Source organism: Botrytis fragariae (genome assembly GCF_013461495.1).
Source record: "Botrytis fragariae strain BVB16 chromosome Unknown tig00000101, whole genome shotgun sequence".
NCBI classification, from domain to species: Eukaryota; Fungi; Ascomycota; class Leotiomycetes; order Helotiales; family Sclerotiniaceae; genus Botrytis; species Botrytis fragariae.
In genome coordinates, this window is record NW_023500996.1 from 1477382 (window position 1) to 1497215 (window position 19834).

At 42.7% G+C, this 19834-nt stretch overlaps 6 protein-coding genes across 6 annotated transcripts; 3 read left to right on the forward strand and 3 right to left on the reverse strand.

Moving 5' to 3' along the window:
* Positions 1-269: 269 nt before the first annotated feature.
* Bfra_009094 (putative small secreted protein) lies at positions 270-942 on the forward strand (the record flags this gene model as incomplete). Its single annotated transcript, XM_037339446.1, has 2 exons — positions 270-689; positions 757-942. The coding sequence occupies 2 exons, from the start codon at positions 270-272 to the stop codon at positions 940-942; spliced, it is 606 nt and encodes a 201-aa protein (XP_037191012.1).
* Positions 943-2307: 1365 nt separating this feature from the next.
* Positions 2308-4025, reverse strand: Bfra_009095 (putative elymoclavine monooxygenase protein; the record flags this gene model as incomplete). Its single annotated transcript, XM_037339447.1, has 7 exons — positions 2308-2479; positions 2540-2700; positions 2767-2877; positions 2959-3291; positions 3380-3471; positions 3562-3676; positions 3765-4025. The coding sequence occupies 7 exons, from the start codon at positions 4023-4025 to the stop codon at positions 2308-2310; spliced, it is 1245 nt and encodes a 414-aa protein (XP_037191013.1).
* Positions 4026-4073: 48 nt separating this feature from the next.
* Positions 4074-4688, reverse strand: Bfra_009096 (putative elymoclavine monooxygenase protein; the record flags this gene model as incomplete). The annotated part of the gene is made up of 3 exons (XM_037339448.1): positions 4074-4151; positions 4270-4568; positions 4658-4688. The coding sequence occupies 3 exons, from the start codon at positions 4686-4688 to the stop codon at positions 4074-4076; spliced, it is 408 nt and encodes a 135-aa protein (XP_037191014.1).
* A 734-nt stretch (positions 4689-5422) lies between these two features.
* Bfra_009097 (uncharacterized protein) lies at positions 5423-9882 on the reverse strand (the record flags this gene model as incomplete). Its single annotated transcript, XM_037339449.1, has 5 exons — positions 5423-6361; positions 6533-7386; positions 8104-8535; positions 8599-9629; positions 9683-9882. The coding sequence occupies 5 exons, from the start codon at positions 9880-9882 to the stop codon at positions 5423-5425; spliced, it is 3456 nt and encodes a 1151-aa protein (XP_037191015.1).
* A 1089-nt stretch (positions 9883-10971) lies between these two features.
* On the forward strand, positions 10972-12117 carry Bfra_009098 (putative alcohol dehydrogenase protein; the record flags this gene model as incomplete). The annotated part of the gene is made up of 2 exons (XM_037339450.1): positions 10972-11354; positions 11415-12117. 2 exons carry the CDS (start codon positions 10972-10974, stop codon positions 12115-12117), a joined length of 1086 nt encoding a protein of 361 aa, XP_037191016.1.
* Positions 12118-13401: 1284 nt separating this feature from the next.
* Positions 13402-18576, forward strand: Bfra_009099 (putative glycosyl hydrolase protein; the record flags this gene model as incomplete). Its single annotated transcript, XM_037339451.1, has 7 exons — positions 13402-13745; positions 13803-13870; positions 14952-15164; positions 15230-16551; positions 17408-17492; positions 17554-17831; positions 17887-18576. The coding sequence occupies 7 exons, from the start codon at positions 13402-13404 to the stop codon at positions 18574-18576; spliced, it is 3000 nt and encodes a 999-aa protein (XP_037191017.1).
* Between the last annotated feature and the right edge of the window lie 1258 nt (positions 18577-19834).

The window sequence follows — 19834 nt, forward strand, 5'->3', positions numbered from 1 at the left end:
AGAGTAAGCAAAAAAGCGACGGCATCATGAGCTATAAGATCACCAGATATTTCCTTATTACATTTCTATTTCATTATCATCATCATCTTCTTCTTCACCTTCACTACACACATTCATTCCAATACTTTCTACAACAGCTGTGCTGTCTATTGAACTGTTAATACATTTATTCCATATTACAAGATTTATATTACGAGTTCCTTTTACTCACTACTTACTTCAACTATCCATCCTTTATAACACCCAATCAACCAACTAAACCAATCAAAATGCGTTTCTCCCTCCCAGCTCTTGTCCTCTTCCTCTCTGTCGTTAACGCCTCTCCTCTTCCCAAGAAGGAAAAGGCTGCCGCGGCATCCTCCTCCGCAATCGCATCGGCCACAGCAGCCGCTTCCTCAACTGCCGCAGCCACATCGGCAGCATCCAGCTCAACTTCCACTGCTGCAGCCGGAAGTGTTTTGACCTCTTCGGCATACAATGATTTCCAAATCTCTGCGGGAACTGCCGGATCCGCTGAAGATGAAGCTAATGCACTCTTCACCGGTATCGATATGAATAATCTCGCTGCTGTTTCCGCATCTGATCTTAAGATCATTCAGGGAGTTCATGATGCTGCTGAGGATGCTGAAGTTGATGGATTCAATCCAGCCATTGCGGCCGCTGACGGTGATGCTGCTACTGCTCTTCAGGTATATACTCCCATCCATCTTCCGTCATATAATTATAGTACATAACAGCAACTAACATAAGCTCTAGAACGGCAAAATCAAGAACAAGGTTCTCAAACTCACCGCCGAAGTCCTTGCTCTCCAAATCAAGGTAGCTCAAGGAAAGACTGGAGATCCAGCGCCCGAACAGACAAAGTTGGCCAATAACATTAAGTTGGATACTGCGGCTGCAGGACAAGCCAGTACCCCCGTTAGTTTCGATGCTACGAGCTAGAGGATATGATAAGAAAGTTAATTGAACATTCGAGGATTTGGGATATAGTGGAAACTGTTCGCGTGGACGTGAACTATGGATACTTTAATACAATATGCCACTTTAGACAGATGTATACCATGGGCTGATTTTTGGTAGATGGTGATTGGTGGACGCAAGGAAATGAAGGGATGGTTATTCATTACTATTTAGTACAACGATAGTAATCACATTATGAAATTTATTTGCTTACAAAATTCTTCGGCTTGAGAATGGGATTTGGAAACAGTTTCCAGCAGATCCAAACAAAATACATGACTTTTTATCATCCTTTTTGTGCTGATAACATACTTGCGACTGGTCAGATAGACTTTCCGAGACGCGGATAATTTGGCACCTCCCAGATACACACTCACTGAACTGAGATGGATTAAACTGTCATCTTTCCTATAAGTAGAAGCATTTAGTAGGATAGTTCTTCCATCAAATATCAAGGTCTGCTTTACTTTTATTGAAGAACATACTCTACCAGGTATACTAAGCGAGTCATCTCACTATATATAATTTCATATCTATAAAAGCGTGCCTCAGTTTGCTGAGTTCACATGATAGTATTGAGCAGAACGTCACAAACACAAGCCACATTCTAAGGCTCTTGCCAAAAGGCCGCAGAAGTTATGGGTGAACTTGGAGGTAGTTCCTTCCACAGAACCATTTAACCTAATGTAGTGGAAGAGATCATGCCTCGTTGGGCTGTTTGAATCAAATCTAACTATTCCCATAAGCAAATAACCCTCTCCCCCACCTTCTGGTACATGTGAGATCTCAGGAGAGCTAAGCGGACAGATAGATGAAGCCATTTTTCTGGGCTATGTGGATCATCACTATTGTAATCACTTTGCTGATATCATGCGATCTGGACATGCTAATGGATTTAGCCATGCGTATGCACGTGTCATTGCAGCGTTGGTTGTGGAAGGATGGTAGTCAGGAATTTACTTTGCTATTGGCGTTGGGAGCCTTTTTGAGGCTCAACCGGACCATATTGCCAAAGATCGCCCGTATTGACTTGTTTTGTCCAAACAAATGTTGAAGCTACTCGAGATGTGTGCAGGGGATTGTTTAGTTTTGATTCGCAATGTTCTATTCTTTGCGGATGGATTAAACTCATCTGCAGCTTTCTTTGAAATCATTGAAAATCTAATGAAGAACAACTACGCAGCAATTTCACGGCAAACCTGATTACCAATTGTTTCAATTTCGTTCTTCAATTTGACCATGCCGGGTGTACGAAGTTTGCGCTAGTAGAGCTGATGTACTTTCGCCATTTTTAGGTTGTTTCCAGCTTAACTTCTTCATCGAAGAAGTTCAACCATCCAAAAAATATCAATGGTTATCGGCCCATCTATCACGCTTAACAAGCACCTTAACAGTTGATTTACTAACCGCATTTCCACGATCCGCCCACTCCATACTTTTAGCGTCTGTCTCATAAAGCTCCATTTCAAACCGAGCAAAGAAAAGAGCAACTACTATGTATATTTCTTCATTTGCAAGTCTGAAGATTCATTTAGCAAGCCGATCGACTTCGTCATTTTGGAAGAGAAAAGCAACTTACTTCATGCCAAGACAAGTTCTTGAACCTTTGCTGAACGGAGCAAAATACTTTTCTAACACTTTCTCTTCATCCCTAAGCCATCGTTCGGGGTCAAATGTTTCGGGCGAAGGAAAGATAGATGCGTTATGATGAAGTGAGAAATTGGTTTGTGAGATGCTTGTCTATACATGTTTCGCGTATATTAGAGAATCATTCGGCTCTGACTACCAAGAAGAGTGTGTACGTACACCTGCTGGTATAAAATTTCCATCTACAACTACTCCCCCTTCAGGTACAATACGCGGGAGAACACCTGGCACAATAGTGTAAACCCGCATACTTTCCTTGACGACTGCCGTCTGTTTCAATATGTTAGTAGAACTCCTCCATCAAAATCCTCATCTAAAGCGTTTTCACGTAGATACGAAAGAACCACTTACCAGATATGGTAATCTCTGAACCACGTTGCAATCAAAAGTTTCATGCGATGTGATGCCGTGAGCAGTCAGTTCGTCTAGTAATTTAGAAGAAACAGATGGTGAAGAGAGAATGTAGTATAAAGCATTTGCAATTGTACTTCCTGTGGTGTCAGTCCCTGCGAATACGAACAAGAACGCCTCATCCACCAAGTCCGGTATTGAGAATTCGGAACGAGGCTCTTCGGGAGTTGGAGCGAGAAGAAGATCGAAGACAGTATTTGGTGATGAGTCATCTTTGGTCATTCCGCGGGAATTCTGTCGAGCAACAGCCATTGTGGCCCATTTTCCACATTTCTAACCAAAACATGTGGTGAGTATGAATCAAAATGAAAAATACTGTATAGGAAACAAAGGCGTGAAAGAGAAGGTGGGCTGTATTTACATCTCTAGTTCTTTTGAATCCGGGAACCATCTTCTGGGCTAGCGACTGAGGTAGGTTTGTTGCCAACCACCCAACGGCGGGGAATGCCTTCACTGCAACGATAAATTCGAGATTAGAAAAAAATACTCAAGAGAGACGCTAACTGAGCCTGAGCAGGCAAAGAAGTGGGTGAGGAACCTTACATATCCAAAAATTGTTCAAGAAGGCATCCATACTTGCCAACAATTCCGGGTCCTCTTCCTGTGAGTCTAAGAGACCTTGAGGTTCGTCAAAAAGTATTTTAAATAATACTTCCGACTGTTACTCAGGACTTAGCATGGTAATACGTGTGAGAGGAGGGGTGGGGGTGGGGGGGGGATGAGATTGAACTATATTAGTGACTGACAGAAATGGAGCGACAGAGGCGATGCATATCAATAGGTCTTTTCTCTTCTCCACGCTTCATAATGATGTTGGCCGCTTTCTGAGCGATTGCGAGAATATCTGGTGCCATAGAATCTACAGCTTTTGTCGAAAATAAAGAGCTGACTTTTTGTCGCCGTAGACGATGTTCGTGTGGGTCTAGTATGGAAAGAAGAGACTCGGACATGCTTATCTGCTTATAAAAGCCTGGGTCCTTTCGATAAATTGTTCTGTTGTTGAACATTCTATCATGGTTCAATATCTACAGCTCGAAGTTGTTTACCTCAGGTGCTTACTTTGAAAAAAAGTCCGGATCATTGACATGGACATGATTGGGAGCAATTCGGATGACCGAAGAATCTGAAGGATGCTATTTAGCCAAATGGGAGCTTTAAGTAGAAAAGATAAACTGACTATAGTCTGTATGCATTTTCTCAAAACTCTTGGTATATATTCCATCTCGAATGGCGTTATAATAAAATTCATACCAGGAAGTTGCGGCAGCTAGCCTTGGTCCTGGGATTTTGGACAGCGGATGGAAGTATAGACGCTGAAAGGCACAGCATAGAGTAGTAAAGACCACGGCGATTGTAATTATTTGTAGGGTTAGAGGGATTTGCAACGAAATGAGAAACGTCGAGCGGGAATCTTTGGTGATATCCATGCTTTAGAGTTGTACGAATGGTAAAGAAAACGAGATATCTCTGTTCGAACAAAAGAGAATCAATGTAGGCTTGATAAAGATATGAAACGAAGACTCGAAGTTGATCATGGGGGGAACGAGATACTTATTCGTCACGACATGTTACGTTGTATCACATCGAAGGTCCGTAGATCTTTCTGGGTTAGTACAAGATTGTTCAGCTATTGGAGTACGGCTGTCGAGCGCCATGCCACGACGCACCATGTGGGTAATATTTAAGCTACTTTTTGAGCTTATCTTGGAAGCATTATTTTGCAGTGTAATCCGCGTTAACATCTGTTAACCTAGTACTGTCCAGTAACAAATCTAGTTTCTCCATCAAGGCAGATTGTATTCATAAGCGAAAAATGAAGGGGCAGCATGAACGACCCCGCTTCGTGTCCAGATCCAGAATGATCTGCTCTCCATAACCAGCGCTTACTTTTCTTCAACCGAGGAGATTTTTTGATAGGATATCTGCCTAGGAGAGCTGCAATAAATAGACCAAGGAAGAGATTTTGTTTGCATTCATGAGTTGAGACAATGGGTTGCACCTTCCACATTTAATCCTCTTTGCATGCCAAGGAAGTGGGGTAGATGACCCCACCTTTTTGGAAGTAGATCACATTCCCGTCTTATTCCACAGTTCAAACTATCGAACATTTCTCTCCAATCCCGTCTCCTTATGTTCCCTCACTCATTTTGTAATTACCGCTCCATCTTCATAATGCTTTGTTTGGTAACTTGATGACGCGAGTGACTTTCCTTACTATGAGAAGTACAAGCATACTATATTTGACGGAACACAAGTTGAGCTGTATCTTGGATCTACACTTACTTTTCTCTATAAATCATCATCGATGAATGAGGTACTCTTCTGTCGACAAATCGAAATCACGTTTATTTTACAAACTATCAAATAATTGATATGGGTTGCACTTCTGAATCTGTTAGACCAGTTATTGATCTCCCTCAGCGACGACCCACCCAGGCCATCCCATTTCCTCATACTTCTTTATTCTTCTTATAATCTCCTCCACATCCTTCCAAATCCTCTCTCTGTTTTGCAACCCTTTCAACCTTCCCTCCTTAAAACCTTTAGTAATTCCCAAATACAATTGATACCAGTCCAATTTCTTCGTATCAATCCCATCTTCAAACCCCGTCTTCAACGCTCCATCGATACTCTCATCAAACACGGGCTCAGCAGCTTTCCATTCATCGTACAACTCAGGAAGCTCTTCCCAAATAAGTGAACGCAATGCCACTAATTGTTCATTATGCTCTTTTCGCCTTTTTTCACGAGACTCGAGGTCCGCCCCAGAAACTGTAGCCCAGAAAGATGGAGGTGTGGAATCGTATATTTCCCACAACCAAGGCATTTCAGAAACAATAAGTTTATAGAAGAACCCCTGAGAAAATTGACTAAAAGCCCTAGATACGAGACGAATGGAGGCAACATCTTTGGACGGAAGATACGATATAATCTCATCTTGAAGTTCTTGCGACAGCTTGAGGAATGGATCGGGAGAATTATTACGCGAGGATCTTCGAGGGTGAGGTTTCGAAGGACGAGTAGGGAAGGCTGGCGAGCTGAGGGATAAATGTGGATTTGTGGTTGTTGCTGATTGGAATATAGAGGGTAACGCTGGTATGAAGACAGGATTTGCGGCGAGCCATTCCGTGCCGGGACTATGGCTCCACCATTGTTCACTGCAGTGACGTACAGCGCGATCGCGAGGAAAGTCAGTGTCATATTTGTAGCAGGACTCCTTATCGCGCCACTTCATTAGATCTTGAATAGAAGTCTGATTGAAATTAAGCCGTGATGCATGTTTATAGACCTCGAGACAAGTTGGATGGAATGGCATTGCTACTTCCCGGGTATTTGGAGGCACCTGTACATTATGAGGTCAGTTTTCAAACCCTATGTTATTAAGATAATGATATATGAACAGAATGTTGAATAATCCGGATTGCTTTCTGGCCATGAGAATATGTCTGGTTCTTGAAATTGATGAAAACATCTCCTTTATTTGCGACTATGAAGAAGAATTGCAAAGACTTACCTGCCAAATTATTGTATCTGCGAGTACATCATCGGCGAGTCCATGACGGGCTGGCGTTAATACCACGTAACTCATGTCCCGTGAAGGTACATGATCACCAAGACCGGAGAGAAAGATATCCCCCTCGAGTTCGAAATCTTCATCATCAGGGCTAGGGCTCCAGTTTCTATCTTTGTAAACGAGACATTGCACCGTGGTACACCCTCTCATTTCTTGAGCAGTGATGAAATTGCCATTGTATGCCTTGCTTCCTGAGCATTTGGGACCTGGCAGATGTGTAAATTTATTTTCCCACTGCACACTTCGTGCTTCTTCATCAGTCATCATGATCTTCTCGACTTTTGGAGGATTTAGCAACTTGTGTTGATCAAACCCCGATAACCATTCGTGATATAGCTTTATTTCCTCATCTGATTCGAAACTGCAATCACCGTCGTAGTCATCTATTTCCATCTCATTACCTATTTGGGTGTCTTGACGATCTTCCAGCGCTGAAGATGCTTCCGAAACATGGTCTTTGAAGGAGCTCTCATCCGCATCTGAATCATACTCCAAAGGTTCATCATCCGATGCACTTTCATAAGAATACGGTAAACTATTATCCTCAACCAAGGGCGTGTTATCTTCGTAGAAAGGTAGATTGTTTTGCATATTGAGCTCTCCATTTTGTTCTGGAATCGATGCTGTCCAATAGAACAAACATCCATACTCGGTACCGCAATTTTTGTCCCCCGCCTCATACCCCCCATCCGGATTATACCAGGAAGCACTTTTGTCATCGATTTCATCAACAGTCCGATCTCGTCCTATATTAAAGCTAACACCACAGATTTGACAAGGGATCTCTGAGTAACCTGAAGACGATGTGGTTAATATTTTAGAAGTAGTACGCGTGGGGAGTTCCAGTCAACCTTACCCATCTTAAATGTTGAAACTAAGTGAAATTCGACACAATTCTCAATGGGCAACAATCTACTAACGGAATCTCTGGATTGAGAAAGTAAGAAAGAACGAATAATAAAAAACCTGGATACTTAGAGGTTGCTACTAAGCTTATTTAAATAAGCTTTAGCAACCCAGGAATCCGGGTCGATGAGAGATCCACTCCAGGCTACTGGTAAGGATCTTTAGGCAGTGTATCCACAACGCTCTAGGGCATCAAACACCATCTTTCTAATTTGTGATAATAAATGATTCTACTTGTCAGTGCCAGACATAGCTGCTCTGCCTGTGTACCAATTCAGCCAAACTTTGCTAAATGAATCTGGATACGAGCCAGTGCTTCCTAGATGTCTGATCTTGCAATTTATCATTCCTCCTATCGGCCACTGGTGATAGTGCTATCTCGAGGTCTACTTTCTGACAGCTTCATCTCAATTTTAATTTCCACTCATTCGCAACCTCAACATGCCACGACAAGGTGTGCTGTTGTTGCGTATGTGGAATTCTGAAACCAGTGTTGTCTACTGGATCAAATGAACTCATTTACCTACGATCGAAAGTACCAACAGGCTCAACTAATGTTCCATTCTCTCCAATACACCCTAATTCTGATCCCTCCCACAATCAACCCACCACCAATCTTCCCCTCCTCAATCCCCAATACCACGCCCCAAGTACAACTCCCACATTCAAAAAATCAAAAACCAGCGCTCCTCCAAAAATAATCCCATCATACATCCACGCATTCTCGCTCGTCATATGAATTTTACTTACCGCAATCGCCCAGGGTAACATCCACAATAAATTACTTCCCAGACTTTGCACAAAATAAAGTTTCGGGACGGTAGCCAGAAGAATAGCGGCAAGTTGTGTAGTGACAGCGTAGAAAATATAGCACCAGTCAATAGTCCTCCACATGTGTTCTGTGATTTTTGCTACAGCTGCAGATTCGGACAGGTAGAAGGAAAACTTGCGGATGCCCCAGAGGGAGAGGAAGATACAGAATAGACTTTCGATGAGAAGCGCAATGACACTAGATACTAGAGCGTAGTGGACAATTCCTGGGACTATCAGTATTCTTTCTTCACTCATTTTTATTCTAATAGATGGAAGTTAAGACCTACTTAGAATATCCCCCTTCTCAGCTCTCGGCTTCCTGGTCTCAATTCCAACACCCTTTCTCCAAGAACCCCATGCATGGCCCACAAACGTTGATGTAGATGCCTGCAATGCGTTCACAGGAACCATAACAATACCCCATCGGATATTATTGAATACACCCCATGCAGTAGCATAATCAAGACCCATAGATACAATTCCATGGATGAGCCATAGATAAATCGCATTGCGGAGAGCGGATTCGAGGAATGTCCATTTTCCTGGCTTAAAAAGTGTTTTGAGTGCTAAAATGGTGATTCTGGGTTTTGACTCAGTTGCGTTTCCTGACTCGGATGGTGATGGCGACCCCGATGGAGACGCCGATAAAGATGTGGATTCGCGTATAATGGGAGGTGAAGGAGTAGACCGTTGCATCTTCAAAGCAAGATAAATAAAATATAGCAAGCCACATCCTGCAGAAGCAAGATCACATGTCATTCTGATCAATGCCTGTGTATTAACTGTAGGTGTAAAAGAGCCTACATGGAACTTCGAAATGATAAGCAAGTCCAACAAAATATTCACCGCAAACTGTACCGAACTGATCAGCAGCGGTACATCCGGGTGATCCAACGCTCGTGTTGAATTTGCAACCGCAGTGCTCATTGCACTGGATAATGCTTGTACTGATGAGATTCTCACATATGTAAGACTAGCTTTTCTCACAATCTCAGGTACGAAAGCCGCGGCGAGATGTTCAGCACTTGCGAGGAAAATTATCATGAGTAGAGTACCGAATAGAATTTGGAAGGAAATGAGGGTATAGGTAAGTGTTAATCGGGAACGGAGACTTCGATTTGATTCATCAGCTATGATAACCCAGACGGCTCGGGGGAGCCCTTCGTTGAGTACCTCTACTATCACACCGATGTAGGTGTATACATCTGTGGTTGCTACTTGGGTAGAATCGATGTTGGCCACCCATAGTTTGCTGAGGGTAGAGTAAAGAGCTGGAAGGATGAAAGCTCCCGTGTTGAAGAGAAGGGAACCGGGATAGCTGTGGGGTATTAGTACTACTGAGTGAGACAAGAGATGATGGACTCAGCCCACGTTTCCCGGTCAAAAACACTTCTCCATTGAGGAAGAAATTCCGTGATATATCTCCATTTGCTATCGAAAACCGTGACGCTTTCTTCTTGTATCACCTCTTCGGATTCTTCGTCCACTCTCCCTACCGCCGCACTTAATCCGTCATCTTTCGTCGGTATCATCCTGTATCTAATTTTGGAAGATGAAGAAGATGAACTCATGTTGAGCAACGTGAACTAGTTTCCGTCTTTATCACTGCCATTTTGAAAAGCAGGAGTGAGGGGAAATCTGCAAATGACGAATTGTGGAAGAAGCATCGTGATACATTTCTTGATTGTGGCTTTATGCAAGAAAATTTCGTAACGATTGACAAACCAATGAGATTTTTGAAATGGATTGTGGTAGTGCCTTCATTTGTGGTGTTTCTACTTTACGATTATGCACTTGCGGTTTGCTAAAATCTTTGGATGAGTCTGAACAATCATATTCAGATACACAATCAAAACGTTACATCGAGGACTGTCAAGCATTTTGGGGACGGAATACGAAACTTCTGTATTTGTCTAAATGATATCGCGATGGATGATTCTTTGCTCGCGATGTGAGTTGTTATGAGAGACGTTCCCCTGAATAAAGAATGCCATAAAATATGCACTGGAATATATATCATTATCTGTTTGACAGATCTCGTGATGTCTACTAGCATCCTCACTATCCATCTTGAGGGAAACAGATGATAATGGATTCAATAAGTATTATTCAACCACAGAAGAAATGCGAGACATCTTGATAGGCCAAAAACCAAGTTAGAATACCCTCGTATATCCCACTATCGATATAAGCTTACTCTTAAAATTCACAGACACCTTTGTACAGAGCCCAAAGTCCGGGCTTACGAGGTATGTACTGTCTTGCGGCCAATGGAAAGCTGCTTAGGGGCAGAGGCTTGATTGCGGGGTTCCACCTACTAACTTCTTTAGCATCTAACCTTGTCACTGCCATAAGCTCTAAAGCTCCAAAGCTTCATTCTTCAGGCATCTCCTATCATTTCACCTGCAAGCTTCTGTATCGCCGACGACTATCAAGCTTTTAGTTTTTGATTAGTTATTATGATGTATTTGATCACAGTCCCCGCACCGGCTTTAAGGCGGGGTAGCTGTTTCCTTTATCTTTCCATTGGTGTCTGCCCACATTCCTAAAACACATACATCATTCCTTCCCTCCTCCTCCTAAAGTGATAAATATAACGAAGCTTCTCTCCCTCTCTCTTGTATCCACAAGCACAACAACAAAATTCACTCATCCATCTCATGAACACCATAACTACCCTCCCAACCACTCTAAAAAACAAAGCTCAAGCCCTCATTTCCACAATGTCTCTCCCCAAAACCTACAAAGCTGCTGTTTTCGAAAAAGCCGATAGTCCATTCGTCATCAAAGACATCGAGCTCAGACAACCATCCGCAAATGAGGTTCTCGTGAAGGTCATTGCATGCGGAGTATGTCACTCTGACGCCGTCGTTCAATCCGGTGGTTTCGGAAACGGATTTCCGATCATCCCGGGCCATGAGATAATTGGTACCGTTGCTGCTGTTGGAGAAGGTGTGCAGAAGTGGAAGGTCGGAGAGAGAGTAGGAGGTCCTTGGCATGGAGGTCACGATGGCACTTGTAAACAGTGCAATCGAGGACAATTGTATGTTTTCTCTCTTTTCTGCAATATGGCTTGCGAGTTACTAACGATCTGATCCCGCAGTCAAATGTGTTCCAATGGTGCCATTAATGGTGTCACTCGCGACGGAGGATTTGCCGAATATGTTCACCTTCGAAGCGAAGCCGTAGTCAGAGTTCCAGAGGATGTTGATCCTTATGAATATGCTCCAGTTCTCTGCGCCGGTATCACTGTCTTCAACAGTATGAGAAAACTACAAATTACACCTGGTGAAGTTGTTGCCATTCAAGGTTTGGGTGGGTTGGGACATTTGGCTGTACAGTATGCAGCTAAGATGGGATTCAAAGTTGTGGCTATTAGTGGTGGTGACAAGAAGAGAGATTTTGCCCATAAGTTGGGTGCTCATGAGTATATTGACACATCGAAGGATGATCCCGTCAAGAAACTGACCGAGATGGGAGGAGCAGCCTTGATTGTTTGCACGGCTCCAAACCCAAAGTCTATTTCCCCTTTGACTGGTGGATTGGGTGCGGGAGGAAAGTTGCTCATTTTGGCTCCTTGTGGTGGTGTGGAGATCAACTCGGTGGATCTCATCATGAAGATGGCTTCAGTTTGCGGTTTCCCATCTGGTCATGCATTGGATAGTGAGGAGGCTATTGAGTTCACCAAGTTGCATGATGTTCACTGCATGATCGAGAAATTCCCATTGAAGGATGCTCAGAAGGCTTATGATCACATGTTAAGTGGTGATGTTAGGTTCAGAAGTGTTTTGGTCATGGATCAATAATTACTTATGGTAAAACGGAGAAATGAATGGTGGAATGAAAATTCTTCATGGCGAACTGCCGCTTGATGCTCAAAAATGCAGAAGTCTAACGGAACGAGATTGAATCAAGTAGTTATTAGGGTTTCAACATTGTGATATCATTAATTTCCGGAAAGAAAATTTACATTTGCTTTGCTTGAAAATCGTTGTGAAAATTTTGGTTTCTGCCTCGAATATCTGCCTGGTTAGGGGTCATCTCAGTGAAAGATGAATTACTGTAGTAAGACAGCCTCACATTGACCTTTTGAATGGGGAAGTTTCCAAGACTTGGCGAGCCCGAAATTGAATTCGTAAGCTATGGATGTCTTTTAGAGCTTCAAATGAGGGAAACCCGATCACCCTGTCTCTACTTCCTTCAGCGAGTCGTTGAAACACCTTCATTTTATGCACCTAGGTACTATATAATTGCTGTTTGTCAGCAAAGAGCACATCCGTCCTAATTCCAATTTGACTCGAGTCAACCATCGCGATTTTATACTTTTAGATATGCAACAAAAGTCTATGGTGAGTTATTTGAATATCCAATCAGTTGGAGTACAAGTTGACTAGAGCGATTTTGAATTTCCAGACATGCAACAAAACGGTATGGTGAACCATTGAAATAGCTAGAAATGTATAGATGGGAAAGTACATCTTTTAGTCTAGAATTGAAGGAAGGTTTGCTATCACCTGCAGGACCAACTACCCAATCAACTAGGCTGGCCTGTATCCTGTCTGCGATGTAGCATATCGTATGAGAGAGAAATAATCTCAAGAAATTTATCAAGACTGGCGAGCGAATAGCATCTGAATCGCACCTTGAGCGTGTGTCAAAGTCAATCAATTAAACTTTGTGTAACCATTCACCCGCTGCCCAATCATTCACCGCCAGCAGGTCATCAATAAATCCCTCTGGATTATCATAATAAAAGCATTTAACTCTGATGTTCATTTATCCATTGGTTGTATAATACAGGAAAAAGGATGATCGCTGACGTCGCACGATTGACGTCATTGTGTGCACCCCCTGTCTCCTCAAGAGAAACTTGGCAAGAAGCGAAGTTCTTATGATGATGGGGAGAAGGATTGAAGGGGAGAAAGGAGATAAGTATCACGACGCTGCTCGTATTCTTGGAGAAATTTCTCATTATCAAATCATACAAAATAATATACACTATAAGCTCTCGCCAAGTCATATACTCCAAATAATCATTTACATCCTTGAACAAATATCAAATCCCAAAACAATCTATACCAACCATCAACATGCCACTTTTCGGTCGCCATCAAGAGGAATATGAGCCTGAGCCAGTCGTGGAAGAGCCCAAGCGAAGCTCATCTATCTTCCATCGTAACCGTGCCGAGTCTATCTCACAATCTGAACGTTCCATGTCCACCGTCTCCTCCACTCCATCTCACAGTAGTCGCAATCGCGGGTTCTTACACAAGAATCGAGAAGCTCAAGACCCAGTTATCGCAGCTGCGGAGCAAAGAATCATTAATGCTGAACAAATGGAGAGAGAAGCCGACAGAGCATTGATCAATGCTAGAGAGGCGGTGGCAGAAGCAAGAGAACATATGAGACAACTTAAGTTGGAGATGGAAGCACAGTAAGTCATTCAAACTTTGAAGATAACAAGAGTACAAGATACTGATCTGTTTTGTAGGGCAAAAGCATTGAAGGTTCGACAAGGACAAGCGAACAATATTTACAAGAGAGCCAAACCTCTTGGTCGTAAGTGACTATCTTGATACCATTTATTTTTAGAACATTATCGCTGACAATAGTCATTAGGTCATCAAGTCCCAGGCTTGTGAAGAGTATCGTATTCAGTGTGACACTTGTCACGAATTGAAATTTCCTCTTATGGATAATCTGTATGAATGTTTAGCGGGATCGGTGTTGGGAGGATGATTGCTTTTCCAGCGTGGAGTTGACAGGAGCGAGTGAGACTTTTTGAAATATGGTTGGGATAGAAACAACCAATGAATGTACTATTATTATGATCATGACGAGAACGAATACCATTGATACCAGTTCTTCTGAAACATGACGATAATGTACATCTGGTTGATGATGTCTTTGCAGACATTTCATCGCGTTGTCCTCGTGTATAGGTGCCATCTTTTCCCCTTGAACATCGTGACCAGAAGCATACCGTCAATATCAAGTGGGAAGATGTGTTATCGTAGGTTTGGCAAAAAATGATGCTGTTCCCAAAAATGAGTGATGTGATGATGGGTGAGAGTGACAAACATGCAATGCAGCATTGGACTGGAGAAAGAGAAACTTCTCGGAAAGGCACATGATCACATGACATGACCCCGCGCCTCCGCCTTTTTTTTGGAAACAACTTAGTTCTCAAATCGGGTAAGACTAACCTTGGCACTCCCCCCAAGATCACCGGAGACCAGGAACACGAGGACTCCTACAGCCCTCGCAAGCTTCAATTCTGAATCATAATCTGCTCCCGTTCCTTTCCTTTCCTTTCCTTTCCTCCTTTCCTTTCCTTTGCGACGACCTCGTGGACAACTTCATTGTCATTTTCTTCTTTTTTGCTCGAATGTATATGTCTTCGTCTCCCAAGGTTATTTGAATAGAAGGATAAGAAGGTCCTTTTTGTTGGAATAGTTGCTTTCCTTTTATGTCAATCGCATTTCGTACATACTACTGTTACTCTTTGATCAGCGGTGAGGAGAAGCCTCAATCATGATTTCGTTCTCAATACATACCAATCCACGACCGCGCATCTCTTTACTTCTGCTGTGTTTATTCTGCGCATTATCTTTCTCAATCGGCGTATATGGGAGGTCAGACGATGCTGTGCGACAAAATGATTTGATTCAACGACCACTTACGAATAATGAAGATATCACCATCAATGGGAGCCCTCAAAAGCCCAGCCAGCCTGGAGATACAAAAATTCTACCGGCAATGTTAAGCGCGCTGGACGTGCTACAAGAAGACTACTTTGCGACATGGCAAGGCATTTATCCAACAGGAATTGATTGGACATCTGCAGTGATTGGTATTCTACTCTCTTTCCATGCTGAAATCTTTATAGAGCGAGAACTAATACCACTTTCTAAACAGGCACTTACGTTGCTGGTGCACTCACCACTATTACCAAGTCCTTTTCTGAACTTTCCTTGCCAAAAACGAACGAGAACATCATCAATAAATACTTTACTGAAGTAATTGGGTTTTATTTTGGCCAGGATGCCTTCTCTCTACGGCAGCAAGCCTATGATGATATGTTATGGGTAGTTCTTGGTTGGTTGGATACCGTCAAGTTCATTGATTTGCACTCTGAATTACACTATTCAAACGATTCTCAACCAGAATGGTACGGACAACAATACAAACCTGCATTTGCCCACCGGGCGCGATTATTTTGGGAATTGGCATCGCAAGGATGGGATACTACTCTCTGTGGTGGTGGGATGATATGGTCTCCATATCTTACTCCATACAAGAACGCAATCACCAATGAACTCTACATCGCAGCTTCGATATCGATGTACCTATATTTCCCTGGAGATGACAATCAATCCCCATTTATTCTTTCCAACCCGACATATCCACCTCGCGATCCGAAATATCTACAGGCAGCTGTTGATGCTTACAAATGGCTGAACGGTTCAAATATGACGGATTTGCAAGGATTGTATGTCGACGGATATCATATCTCGAATCTTTCTGGCGGTGACAACACCCATTGCGATTCTAGAAATGAAATGGTATATACCTACAATCAAGGCGTTTTACTTACTGGACAACGTGGTTTGTATGACGCGACCGCCGCACGATCATACCTTGTGGATGGCCATAAACTTATCGCGAATGTTATTAATGCCACAGGCTACGATCTGAAAGACAATGTTGCCATCTCACCGCCACCCAAAGATGGTTCCGCATTGGCAAAGTGGTTTGGTCTTGGTAGAAATGGAATACTGGAAGAAGGATGCGATTCAAGTGCTTCGTGTTCTCAAAATGGACAAACTTTCAAAGGCATATTCTTTCATCATTTGATTGCATTTTGTAGTGATTTGCCACGGGAGCCTATTGCAGGGACGAAAGAGAGTTTAGAACTCGACAGAGAGTGGCATTCTGACAAATGCTCAAAGTATACAAAATGGATCAGGCGAAATGCCGAAGCTGCATTAAGTACCAAGAATGAAGAAGGGAAATTTGGTATGTGGTGGGGTGTACCGGCTACTCAGAGTTCATTCGCAGACTATACACAGAATCAGACATCGGGTGACTCTGTAGACTATCGAAATACCGGAGTTCCAAAGAATGCCGAATGGAGAGGAGAAGAATACCCCAAAGAAGCGAAAGCAAGCAAGACTAGAGCAGGTGTAAATAACGATAGTGGGGTAGAAGATCCCAATGATCGAGGTAGAGGAAGAACTGTAGAAACTCAAGGGGAGGATTATCTGTCTTGAGAGCATTATGGGAGGTAGAGTTGAGATAAATGCATATATGGCTATTTTGTTGTATTTTTTCCAGCAGGATCGTTTAAGATTTCGGCGTTTATGTTTATACCGAGATTTATATATGAATTTCAATGAATATTCCATTCCGCTAGATACTTTAGATATGTTCATATGAGAGCCTACTTTACTACAAGCGCAACCAACTACTTCACTATATGACTTTATCAAACCCATTTTCATTGAAGAAAAAAAAGATTGATTAGATTACTCAGATTGTCCAATTGTCTAGTGATGGTCCCCTAATAGACCCTTGCTTGAACCCTTCATACTAATAAATACCCTCAAATTTCAGCCACAATCCAAAGCATCAGCCACAAGCGAATCGCTGAAGCTATTCCTTTAGCCTGTGACAACGTTACCATGTTTCACTTCATTCAAACTGTCCTGATTTACTCATTTGATCTCATTGTTCTCTTGAAAGTTTGCACACATATCTTGGAGATATTTCATTGAGGATTTCGAGGACAGTAATGCTTCGTATTCTCTAATGCTCTTTACCTAGGTATTGTCGCATAACGACCGCGACGCGTAATCTATCGGATACCATAGCTTTCACAGCTCATCAATTACTTATACAATCGCTCTTTCGATATCCTCACCTAGCAACAACTATCTACGACTATTACATTGGGGGTTGATTGATACAAGTAGATAGGATGGTTGGGTTTAACGTATGTCGATCTTGGAAATCATTCAAAGCTGCCTCCCATTATTCGCACAATCCCAACTCCATTCCTAGCTTTGCATTACTAACCTTCTCTCCTCTCCTCAGTTCTTCCGCATTCTAGGAGATATCTCCCATACTCTTTCAAAATGTATCCTCATATTCGCTATTCACCGTAACTCTTCTGCGGAAGGTATGTTTCCCCGCCATTCCCCGCCTCCTACAAACAACCCCCAAGAACTAACATCTCCCAGGTGTCTCCCTCATAACCCAATCTCTCTATGCCCTCGTCTTCATAACCCGCTACCTGGATCTCTTCTCTGGAATTTTCATCCTCTGGAATTTCGTCCTCAAAGTCTTCTATATAGGTTCTTCTCTCTATATTCTCTTTTTGATGTTAAGAGTGTATGCGAGAACGAGGGAAAGAGAAAAGGCTTGGAAACTTGGGGGATTGTGTTTTGTGGGAAGTGCGGTATTGGCACCAATTGCGATGATGATTTTTGAGAGGAAGTATGGTTGGGGTTTTATGGAGGTGAGTTTATTCCTCAACATTTGAATGTGGGCAATACTAATCAAGATGAAAACAGGTCCTCTGGGTCTTCTCCATTCTTCTCGAATCAACCTGTATTCTCCCTCAACTCCTTCTTCTCCGTCAAACAACAGTTCCCACAGTCCTCGATTCCTTTTACCTCGTAACACTCGGTTCATACCGTTTCTTTTACATCTTGAATTGGATTTGGCGTTCCTTAGATATAAATGATCGTTCTCCAGATGCGATATCAATTATTGGTGGTGTGATCCAAACGGCGTTTTATATTGACTTCGCTTGGGTTTATTACACAAGACAAAGAGTTAAGTTAAGAAATGGAGGAGTTGTTGATGCGGATGATATCAGTCGAGGCTGGTTGTTGAATAGAGTGTTGGGCAATAAACATATGGTGGGTACGGATGATGATGATGAAGGGGATGAAGAAGCAAATACTGTCGGTAGACAAGAGCCAAGCCGAAATGCGACTAAGTGGGGAGCAAGAGGTATTTCAGTTAGTGCAGATGAAGGAGTTCTTGCAGGCGAAAGTCAAAGACAGGCAGGATATGATGGACAAGAAAGTGGAGTTATTGATGCGGATGTGGATAAGGATGCGAAAATGAAGGATCCGGATGAGTTGGCGAGGATTCTGGATGAGGATGAGGGGGAAGAAAGTGAGGAGGATGGAACATTACCTATACCTGGAGAGAGTGGAAGTGGGGTTAGCAATGGATCGGAGTGGAGGGGATAGTGTGTGATGGTCTGATCAGGAATGAAAGTGAAACTAGTCAATCCCACGAGAGGAAAGGGCATTTATGTACTCGTATGATTCAACAGATATGAAATGGGAATTTGGTGGACAGGTAAATGCATAAGGATCTAGGATGAATGATTCATGGATGAGGTTTAAAGGGATTGTTTGTTTATTCTATTTTTATTTGGGAGAGAGAAATACTTGCTAGCTAGGTAGCTATGTAGCTGATAGTGATGAATATCAACTTCTCAACAACTGACTGGGGTGATTTAGATTGATTGTTGTCTGCGGTGCCTGTGGTTTTGGTTGTGGATGTGGTTATGTTCGAGTTTCTCAAGGGGTTGGTTTTGGCTGGGAGATGATAATGATGGAATGGTGGAGAGAAAATCTGGAATTTTGTGAGACTTACTGACTTGGTAATAAGTTTTATATGAGTGATCTGGACTACCTAGATTAATATGAATACACTCGAAGATGTACATTCAAGAAGAGGGAAAATGGATGTGGATGGGGTGAGAAGACTGGACTGGGTGGGACGGTCGGAGATGAGGGTATGGATAGGGGGAGGATGTGGAGAGTGAGGGGTGAGAGAGAGGAGGTTAGGAGTCGGTTTGATGGTTTTTGGAAATGAGAAAGGAAGGAAAGGAAAGGAAAGGAGAGGAGGTATAGGGTTGAGGATATAGTGGGATGGAGGGAGGAGGGTTGGAAATAGGAGGGGGAATGTATGGCGTGGAAAATTTGGGTGGGACTTTGAGGGGAGTGGAGAGGAGAGTGGGGATATGGAAGAGGTGTGTATGATCGGATTTGTTCATTATATGATGTTGGATATTGAGAATGAGGAGATGAGGAGATGGTTAGGAGATGAGGAGATGGGGAGGGAATAGAGGAGATTGTAGAGAAGTATGGATATAATGTTATACTCTCAAGACTAGGTAATGTTGGATGGAAAGTATAGGTGGAGGCCAAGTATCAGCAGAGTGAATCTTGCGGTGTTGAATTTTTACGGTTTGCTAAGGAACTCGCTACTGAGGGGTCGAAACTTGAAAGGCGAGGTGGCAGAGTCGAAGTTCTTGAAGAGGTTAAGGTTGCGGGTTGGGGTTTGGGAGTGATAGGATTATGCGTGAGGTTGGAATGGTAGATGAGATGAGATGATGACAGATTCTAGGTGAGGAATGGGGAGTGGGTAATGGGTGGTGGCATGGGATGAAAGAGATTATTGCTTGGCTATGTGTGGATTTTTTAGGGGGAATTTGAT